Genomic DNA, 10,821 nt, shown 5'->3' on the forward strand with positions numbered 1-10,821 from the left:
CTACTCATCCTTGGAATGGGTTTATTTGAATCGCTCGATCCGGTGAGTTAATTAGCTACCTGGATTTCGAGAAGCTGGTATTTACGCAGCTGATATTTGGCTTTAGTTCAGGTGTCCTGTGGTAAGTTGGAGTGTTTAGTTGAGTAGGGAAATAATGGGTGGCTGGCTGGATGGGGATGGGACAATGGTGTACATTTCTACAGCAAAACATTTCATCTTTCCACAGCTGCAAAACCACTGGAAGGGCAAGATGTCACCAAAGAAACTGCTCGACCTGAGACTGACTTGGTACCAACTTGCGGAGGGAATGGATCCAAAGAAGCAACAGTCAGTCTTGTTGACACCAGAGAGGATAAAGGAGTGTCTGCAGTTGAGGCCCACCCTGTAGGATCTTCAGCAGAGCGTGAACCAGTTGGTGCCGCAGATGCCCCTCGGAAGAATAGAGTAGCCAGTTTAATCGATGCATCTGAAGCAGAACTCTCTGCCATGTATGCCTCGGTGGACAGCAGAATAGAAGCAGGGAGCTCAGCTGTTGCTTCTGGAGAGGCTGTAACCACAAATGAGGATATGAGAAGTAAAGAGAAGGTTACATCTGACGTTCTGGTGGATCTCTCTGTGGAGGCAGTCTGTGTAACTGGTGAAGCCAAAGAGCAGGGAGCAGCTGAGGAGGAGGCAACAGTGAGAGTCCAAGAGGAAGGAATCTCTGAAGAGACAAAATTGGTTGAAATCTTGAACAAACCTGGTTCTGCAGAGGAAGCTACAGTAGGAAGCACTCCAGTATCCTTGTTGGAGGAAGGTAGATTGAGTAATGCAAGTTTGGTACACAAATCGAAAGAGGAATCTGAACTCTGTACAGCAGAAGCTTCTGAAGAGCAGAGTCCAACTGGAGGAAGCCAGCTTGATGTGCCCCAGTGTGGAACTGAGGCCAGAATGGCAGGTGATTCTGGAAAGGGCTGTTCCAGTGACCTGAATCTAATGGATGATTCTAAACTAGATAGGCTGTCCAAAGAGGAAGTTGCCATAATGAGTGGATCCAAGGATGGATTGGCTACAGAGGAGGCTGTAGGTGAGGCAGATTCATTGAAAGAGGCCAATGTGGTCTTGTCAAGTACACTAGATGTCTCTGCAAAGGATGAAGTATGTAAACAGGAAGCTACAAGTGCAGTATGTGCTTCTAAGGTGGATGTACCCACCACTGATGTGGTCGTGCAAGAAACCTCAAAAGCGAGTGCCCACGTTGATCCATCTCTGGCGTGTGGATCAGTTGCAGCAAGTATGGCTGATGCACCCAAAGACTGTGAAACAACTAAAAGTGATGCAATGGATAAATCACAAGAAGGCAGACTGGAAACCGAGGAACCCATGAAGGTCTCCAGCGAATATGGTGACGGATGGGCCTCCAAACCAGCTGATCAGTTAAAAACCAAAGATCCTTTTGAACACATGCCAGAAAGGTAAGCTGATGTGTTGTGTGGGAGTCTCTCCTGGTCTGGGTGGTTTGGCCAGTTTTCAAACCCAGTATTGATATTGATCATGGTGGAACAAACATCTCCTGTAACTTGCATAGGAAGTTGCAATGACCTGTTACTGAGGTCATCACTGTCTGGTGACAGCTTTTCAAACTGCACATTACCCTTGCCACAGTGTAACTGCTCCAGTCCCTTGCACCATTAGCATGGAGTAAACCATTCAGCTCTTCAAGCAATGTCAGACTTCTCTCCTGAACTGTCCTCCACCAATCTAACCTTGCCATCTAACATCCTGTTCCCCATTGGCCACCAGTGGGTGGGGGAACACCACATTCTATTCACTACATATATCGCTCTCTCCAGTCTAACATGCTGCTCCAGCCATTTCGTTGTATAAATGTATTTAAAGTTCCTTTCCAATTGTGCTTCATGGTCCTGTCTGCCTTGATGGCTTGTGCCTACTTTTAGATCCCTTGCACGGATGTGCCATGCAAATGGGAAGCTATCATTGAAATCTATGTAACTTGAGGGATTGATCCACTATTCTGAGCCTGGTGGCTACTTTATAAGCAGTAAATACTTCGGAAAAGCATTGGTAACACATTGTGCCTTCCTGTGGTCATCCTGACCATTTGGGTGCTCACTCAATCCAAACCATGTCTAACTCTTTATGCCCATCAGCTTTTTTCATCCCTACTGTGTTTCCTCATGCCCTGGACTTTTTTGCAAAGTTGCTTCCAAATGGTATATTGAGGGAGGATGTACACTGGAGGCCATGGTGAAATCACTGGACCAGCAATCCAAAAAATTTTTGTCATGTAGGCTGAGATTAACATTGAAGTTAATGTGGAAAAACCCTTAGTCACTGCACTCCAGCGCTTGTTCGGGTGCACCTGAGGGACCTAACCATGTCTTTCAGACCGTGGGACACCACACACACACACACACACACACACACACACACACACACACACACACACACACACACACACACATGGAATTGAACTGGGTTTGGTACTGAGGCAGCAGTGTTAACCACTGCCACCCAAAGGCTCGGGTTGACATTCCAGGGGCACAGATTAAAATCTCAACCACAGCAGCTGGTAGAAGTTCCAATTGTACTTTAGCAGCACGAAATACAATTGGAAAGGAGCTTTAAATTGATTGAAATTCAGATTTGCCAATGTAGAAAGGGAAATTTAACAAGTATTCCCCTCAATGTCCCAGTTTACATGCATTACTCTTCAGAGAATTAAAATCTGAGGTCCATGCTGGTTCAAATGAGAACAAGACAATAGCATTTAATGTAAAATGAGCCAAAATATATTTGCTGCAAAATTCAATGTATTGGTTTGTTGCAACAAGATATTATTAGACACTGTTGAAATGAATTGGCAAAATGGCAGTTGGATTCCTGTGCGAGGTCATCCAGTTTGGACCCCAGAGTAGGATATTTCTAAACTGTAAAGTTAAAGTTTGTTTATTAGTCACAGGCTTACATTAACACTGCAATGAAGTTACTGTGAAAATCCCCTAGTAGCCACACTGTAATGCCTGTTTGGATACACGCATTAGCACAGCCAATGCACCTGCCCAGCATGTCTTTTGGGCTGTGGGAGGAAACCCACCCAGATACTGGGAGAACTTGCAAACTCCATACAGACAATGATCCAAACTGGGATTTGAACCTGGGTTCCTGGCACAGAGGCTGTAGCACTAATGACTGTGCTGCACAAAGTTTTAAACTTGGGAAACTAAGACACTTTACCATGGCCAGGTAGGCATGGAGAACGTGCAAATTTCACAGACAGTGACTTGAGGCCAGAATTGAACCTGGGTCATAGTCATAGAGATTTACAGATGGAAATGGGCCCTTTGGCCCAACTTGTCCATGCTGCCCTTTTTTAAAAATCCCAAAGCTAATCCCAATTGCCTGCATTTGGCCCATATCCCGCTACACAAAGACAAAATTGTACCTGACTCTACCTCTGGCAGCTTGTTCCAGACGCGCTCCGTCTGTATGAAAAAATTGTCCCTCTGGACACTTTTGTACCTCTCCCTTCACCTTAAACCTATGCCCTCTAGTTTTAGATTCCCCTACCTTTTGGGAAAAGATATTGACTATCTACCTTGTCTATGCCCTTTATTATTTTATAACCTCTGTCACCCCTCAGCCTCCTACACTCAGGCAAAAGTTCCAGTCTATTCAGCCTCTCATGATTCAATCCATCCTAGTAAATCTTCTCTGCATTCTAGTTTAACAATATTCTTTCTATAATAGGGTGACCTGAATTGCAGAGTTTTCCAAGTGTGGCCATACCAAATGTCTTATACAACTTCAAGACAGTCCAACTCCTGTATTCAATGTTCTGACCAATGAAACCAAACATGCCGAATGCCACCTTCACCACTCTGTCCACATGTGACTCCACTTTCAAGGAGCAATGAATGTGTACCCCAAGATCCTTGTTCTGTAACTCTCCCCAACACCCTACCATTGAACCAGGGCAGGACTTAGTTAATCTGCCAAAATATATTACCTCGCATTTGTCTAAATTAAACTCCATCTACCATTCGTCAGCCCACTGGCCCAATTGATTAAGGTCCCATTGCAGTTGGAGAGAACTTTCTTCACAGTCCACTATGCCACCAATCTTGATGTCATCTGCAAACTTACTAACCATGCCCTCTATATTCCCATCCAAATCATTAATATAAATGACAAATAACGCTGGGCCGAGCACTGATCCCTGCAGCATACTGCTGGTCACAGGCCTCCAGTTTGAAAAGCATCTCTGTACAGCCACCTTCTGGCTTCTGTCAAGAAGCCAATTTTGTATCTATTTAGATACCTCACCCTGGATCCTGTAAGATTTAACCTTGTGCAATCATGTACCTTGTCAAAGGCCCTGCTAAAGTCCATGTAGACAACATCAACTGCACTGCCCTCAAAAAAACTCAAATTTGTGAGACATGATTTTTTCACTCTCAAAGTCTTTGCATCTCAAAATGCCTGTAAGATCCTGTCTCTCAAAATACTTTCCAACAATTGCGCCAGCACAGATGTGAGGCACACTGCCTGTAGTTCCCAGGATTTTCCCTGCAGCCCTTTTTAAACAAAGGCAGAACATTTGTCACTCCAATTTCTGATGAGATGTTCATTTAGGATCTCGCCCATCTCTTGTGGATCTGCACACAGATGACCTTGTTGATCCTAATGAGGCCCTAATCTCTCCCTTGATACTCTTTTTTTTGTCCTTTATGTATTTTGTAGAAGCTCTTTGGATTCTCCTTTTTGCCTTATCTGGCACTGGCAGCAGTGCTGATGACTGTGTTGCCAGGCTGCTCCAATAGGAAATAAAGATTTTGGATTTATGTATGAAAATTGCTCCAGGTTTCAAAATAGTAATACCAATGATTGCTTTATCTTAAAGGGGTGGAAATGATGTCATTCATGTCTGGACACTGCCTCATGAGTGATATATTGGCTTGAGGTGTCAGTTCACCTGTGATTCTGGGGGTCAAAAGGGTTAAACAGAGGAGAGGCTACTGAAGCTTTTATTCTTGGCAGAGGATTAATTGTAGGGGGTAGGTAATTGGGGGAGCTCAATGAAATCTACTTTTTAAATTCAACCCTTTCCAGGATAAAGGTGGAAGACAGTTTGAGAGCTGGGCTCAGTTTGATGTTAGACATGTGTTGAGTAAGGGTTACAGAACTAAGTGAATAATTGAGATACATGATCTACCTGACTGCAGTCCCAGTGAGCAGATTTGGCTCACTGTTTCTGTTGATGTCCCTCAGTCACATCTTCAATAATAATTTAATGATTCTCCATGCATCTCCCATTCTTACTAAGTGTTACAAACCTGCAAAGAGAGTAAGCCACTTATGCCTGCTCTGCCCTTCAGTAAGATCAGGATTGAACTGATTGTAACCTTTTTTCACTCCATTTATCAATCTATCTAGCTCTACCTTTTAAATATTCAAATCTGCTTCCACCACTCTTTGAAGGTTTGTTCCACAGACACTCGATCCTCCATCTCAAATGGGTAACCCCATTTAAACAGTGCCTCCAACCCAAGTCCATGAGATGGAGGAATCCATTTCTATCCAAACCCCTCTGGACTGTAACATAAAGACCCAGTCTTCTAATCCCCAATGGATACAAGCCTAGCCTGTCCAACCTTTCCTCATAAGACAGCCACCTATTCCAGGTATTAGACCGTAGAACCGTAGATACCCTACAGGCCCTTCGGCTCATCGAGTCTGCACTGACCACAATTCCACCCAAGCTCTTTCCCCATATCCCTACCTATTTACCTGCTAATCCCTTTAACCTATGCATCCCTGGACACTAAGGGGCAATTTCTTAGCATAGCCAATCAACCTAACCCCCACATCTTTGGACTGTGGGAGAAAACCCACACAGACACAAGGAGAATGTGCAAACTCCATAGACAGTGACCCAAACCAGGAATCAACCCCAGGTCCCTGGAGCTGTGAAGCAGCAGTGCTAACCACTGTGCTACCATGCCTCCCATTAGTTGAGTTTTATCCTTAACTAACAGACTGCAATATATTTACCTATATTCACAATTCTTTAGTAAAATGATAAGTGAAGGTTTTGATCACAATACTCAATGATAACCAGATCTCCTGACATGAAAGGTCACTGGCCTGATTACTGCAAAGGCATAGATCAAATGGTCTCCTCCTGCCCTGCAGGGATTCTACCAACTCTGCACCAACAACAATCCCACCTAGGCCCTATCTGTAACCCCACATTTACCCTGCTAATCCCCCAAGGGGTAATTTTAGCATGGCCAATCCAGCTAACCTGGAGGAAACCCACAGACACAGGAGAAATGTGCACTCAGCACAGACAGTGAGCTGGGAATCGAACCCAGGTCCCTGGTGCTGAGGCAGCCATGCTAACCACTGTACCACCAAATTCCCAGTGTGAATCTTGTTCTGTCTGGATGACATTGTGGACTGTCTAATGTCTGTTCTGTTTACAGGGGTTGTTTAATATTGAACATATTTAACGGCATGAAAATCTTTTCTTTTTAAGTACCTTTGTTCTGGATGAATTCAAGTGGAAATATTCAAACGAGGATATCCGTTCTGTGGCACTTCCCTATCTGTGGGAACATTTTGATGAGAAGGGCTGGTCAGTTTGGTACATGGAGTACAAATACCCTCAAGAACTTGGCCTGGATTTTGTGAGCTCGAATCTAATAACTGGTTAGTAAATACGGAGGAGGAGTAATCTAATGTTTGGAGAATGTTACTGTCATTTTGTGACACATGCTTGGAGGTTGCCAATTCTGCTAGGATAGTCGAACTTTCCAGGAATGTCTGTGCAAATGTTAATTAAGAATTGTTCTCATAGTACCAGAGTCCTACAAAACATTTGCATGAAATTACTACCTTTTTTATTGTAAAAACACTCATTTAATTCTCTCTTGCCTGTTCCTTTTCATATCTTGTATCATCCTCATTCCACACTGCCCCAGAACACCCCCTTCCTGCCTTCCTTTGTTGTCAAGAGCTCAGTAACTGAGGCAAGGTCCAGGTGCCTAGCTCTCCCCACAATCAAACCATTAACAAACTATTATTGATTACAGTGGCATCTAATGAATCATGGCAAGATCCCCTGCCCAACAATGGACAAGTAATGAATCGTCCAGTCTGGTTGGGAAGGCAAGGCATCATTACAATAGCAAGAGTAGAGATGGGGCAGTGGGTGATGTAACTTCAGTGTGACCAACTGGAGCTGGCTGCCCAGTGGTGTTAACTACCTGTTCAACTATAGAAAATAAATTGTGATTTATCTTAATGGGAAGCAGAAGATTGTCCGCCTCCATTCTATTGAATAACCAAGCTGGTAGCTTGTTCTTGTCCCCTGGACAAGACTTGGTGGGGGCTCAGGATTAAATCTGTGGTTGAAGCCTAAGCCTTTAGAACTTCCATGAAAACTTGGAAATTCAAAGCCCAAGTTGAGAGTTGGAAACTGTTGATGGCTCTCGAGCATTTCTTTTAGAAACTGGTTGATTTTTCACAAACCTTGGGTAACTGTCACGTTGAGGCTAATCACCCAAACCTGTGTGGTTGAATGGATGATAAATACTTGCTGTTTGCAGGGTAGCTTTCAGTATTGTGAACAGTCCTTTTACGGTTTTTGTGCAATCTGATGCAGGGCTGTTCCAGTGTTTGGATGGGCTGCGGAAGCACAGCTTTGCGAGTGTAATCCTCTTTGGCACTGATGGTGAACGCTCGATATCAGGAGTTTGGATTCTGCGAGGGCAGCAGCTCATTTCTGAAGTAAGACTGGTTGAGTTTTTATCTGATTGGTATCCAGGATGTCACTGAGAAGGGGAAAGTGGTCAATAGGAAATATTTTTGGCTAATTTTATACCATGCTAACTTCTGAAAAAGGGTATTTTTGGCTAATTTTATACTGTGCTAACTTCTGAAAAAGGGTATGATTCTAGTGCCAACTGCCCTATTTTAATTGTAGCGTTCAAAGAATAAAGAAAATTACAACACAGGAACAGGCCCTCTAAGTCTGTGCAGACCATGCTGCTGAAACCCCCTACCTTTCTAGGGATCTCTATTCCCATCCTAGTCATGTATTTGTCAAGACACCTCCTAAGTCACCTGTTATATCAGTTTCCACTATGTCCCCTGGCAGTGGGTTCCAGGCACCCGCCACCCTCTCTCTTTTTTGTCTCGTACATCTCCTTTAAACCTTGCCCCTCATACCTTTAAACCTGTGCCCCCTGGTAATGGACTCTTCCCACCCTGGGATAAAGCTTCTGACTATCCACTCTGTCCCTGCCCCTCAATCTTGTACACTTCTATCAGGTTGCCCTTTAACCTCCATTGTTCCAGTGAGAACAAACCCACCTCTCATGGCTAATGCCCACTGGTCTGAGGCTGCCAATCCACCATTTTAATTGTATAGTTTTCCCCCCTCCAGTTGAGTGAAGAATGGCAAGTGGCCTGCGAGCCGTATTCCTGGAAGAAGTTGGATGTGGACACGGATGAATGCAAGGCCTTGGTTAATGAGTACTTCATGATGGAGGGAGCATTCCGATATGTGGGCAAACCCTTCAATCAGGGAAAAATCTTTAAGTGAGAGGACTTGATGATGACTGCATTTGGGATTTCTGTAATCATTTGTGAACCAGTTGACACCACTAGCTACCTCAAAGATTGTACTGGCATTGTATAAACCTAGGTACAAAACACTTGAAATTTATTTATCTGTGGGGCGAGGGGAAAATAAAAAGCATTTGAAAACTGACCTATAGCTTGTTCCTTTTGACCAAAGTCAACCATAAGATGAAATCCTCTTGAAGGCTAAATGGTGCCCTAATTTAGCATAGAGGAGATGATAAATGGTCTCACTAGACTTAACAGCAGAAAAGGAATATTAACTGCTGGGAACCACTGTACTGTTGTACACTGGTGGATTTGGGCCTGAGAGGGCTGGAACTGTGACCCTGCTCTGTTTCTTGTTTGAGAAACATAGATTGCCAAGCAAGCTTCCAATTAAAACTTATTTTTGGTAACGGAAGGGAGCCTGTTGCATATCCCCTCTGGTACAATTAACTAATTCAGGAATTGGAGACAGTGAATTTTTCAGCCGGAAAACTCTGCACTTTTTATAGATTATTCCTTGTGCCGATTTTTTTTTTTCTCTTTCAAAGGAAGTACTTGGGTTTGTGGAGATAGCAGGATGTTTTGGGAGGAGCTCATTGCCCTTTAACCTGCTGGGAGTTTAGTTTGACAATGGGGTGAGGAATGAATAGAATTGACAAAAGATACTGGAGCCTTGAGTATTTGGTAAGACTTTAGAAGCTGTTTCTGTATTGTTGTAGGACTTCCTCAGGCTGGCTTAGCTTCTGGCGGATGACTTTGCCTGTGCACCATCCACATGTACCAGGACACAAAGGATCTTGACTAATTTTTCTTTCATTCAGTAACTGTCCGTGTTACAGCCACATATAATTTGGGTAGAAAAGTGGTTAGTGCTGCTGCTTCACAGCACCAGGGACTTGAGTTCAATTCCCACCTTGGGTCACCGTGAAGTTTGCACATTCTCCCTCGTGTCTGTGTGGGATTCCTCCAGGCACTCTGGTTTCCTTCCATAGGTTAGGCTGATAGGTTAGGCTGATTGGCCATGCTAAATGTCTCCTTTAAAGACAGCAGATTAGCAGAGATATATTATAATGGGATTACAGCCTGGGTGGGATTGTCAGTGCAAGCTTGATGGGCCAATGGCCTTTTCTTTTAGAATATAAAAGCAGGGAGGTCTTGCTGCAACTGTACAGGGCACTGGTGAGGCCGCAGCTGGAGTACTGTGTGCAGTTTTGGTCACCGCACTTGCGCAAGGATATATTGGCCTTGGAGGGAATGTAGAGGAGGTTCACTAGGCTGATACCAGAGATGAGGGGGTTGGACTATAAAGAGAGACTAGACAGACTAGGTCTGTACTCGTTGGAGTTTAGAAGGATGAGGGGGGATCTTGTAGAGATGTATAAGATAATGAAGGGGATGGATAGGGTAGAAGTAGAGAGATTCTTCCCGCTCAGAAAGGACAGCAGGACTAGACGGCACAGCCTCAAGATAAGGCGGGGTGGGGGCAGTTTAGAATGGAGTCGAGGAGGAACTTCTTCACTGAAAGGGTGGTAAATCTCAAATTCTCTGCCCATTGAAGTAGTGGAGGCTACTTCGCTGAATATATTTAAAACACGGGTAGATAGGTTTCTGATACAGGGGAATTGAGGGTTATGGGGAGAAAGCGGAAAAGTGGAACTGAGCCACTTCAGATCAGCCATGGTCTTATTGAATGGCAGGGCAGGCTCAAAGGGCTAGATGGCCTACTCCTGCTCCTTCTTATGTTCTCTGCACTGTGGAGATTCTAATGTTTGTTACCAATTTTGAGTTTCCCTCTTGGGCTACTTTTGAACTGTTGATGCTGAATATTCTCTGGGCAGTGAAGGGTGGTGATCATTTACCCAGGCAAGGATGGTTTGTGACTTCATAAAATTATTATAGTGCAGAAGGAGGCCATTTGGCCCAATAACAATCCTATCCAGGCCCTGTTCTTACCTGATGTATTTAACCTATAAATCCCCCAACAAGAATGGTCAATTTAGCATAGCCAATCCACCTAGCCTGCGCATCTTGAGCGTGGGAGGAAACCAGAGCACCTGGAGGAAACCTGTGCAGACACAGGAGAACATGCAAACTCCACAGTGACCCAAGGTGGGAATTGAACTCAGGTCCCTGGTGCTGCAAGGCAGCAGTGCTGACCACTGTCACCCCGTTGGGTATAATTCA

General features: G+C 44.3%; 1 protein-coding gene across 1 annotated transcript in view; it reads left to right on the top strand.

Moving 5' to 3' along the window:
- Nucleotides 1-8,611, top strand: part of LOC145337164 (elongation factor 1-gamma-like) — a 52,098-nt gene extending 43,487 nt beyond the window's left edge. The window contains 4 exon segments of the mRNA XM_080181954.1: nucleotides 227-1,454; nucleotides 6,542-6,714; nucleotides 7,670-7,794; nucleotides 8,453-8,611. Of these exon segments, the coding sequence (XP_080038080.1) occupies nucleotides 227-1,454; nucleotides 6,542-6,714; nucleotides 7,670-7,794; nucleotides 8,453-8,611 (1,685 nt within the window).
- The last annotated feature ends 2,210 nt before the right edge of the window (nucleotides 8,612-10,821 follow it).

Source organism: Carcharhinus amblyrhynchos, unplaced genomic scaffold (genome assembly GCF_965287045.1).
Source record: "Carcharhinus amblyrhynchos unplaced genomic scaffold, sCarAmb.v2.hapA scaffold_44, whole genome shotgun sequence".
Lineage (NCBI taxonomy): Eukaryota > Metazoa > Chordata > Chondrichthyes > Carcharhiniformes > Carcharhinidae > Carcharhinus > Carcharhinus amblyrhynchos.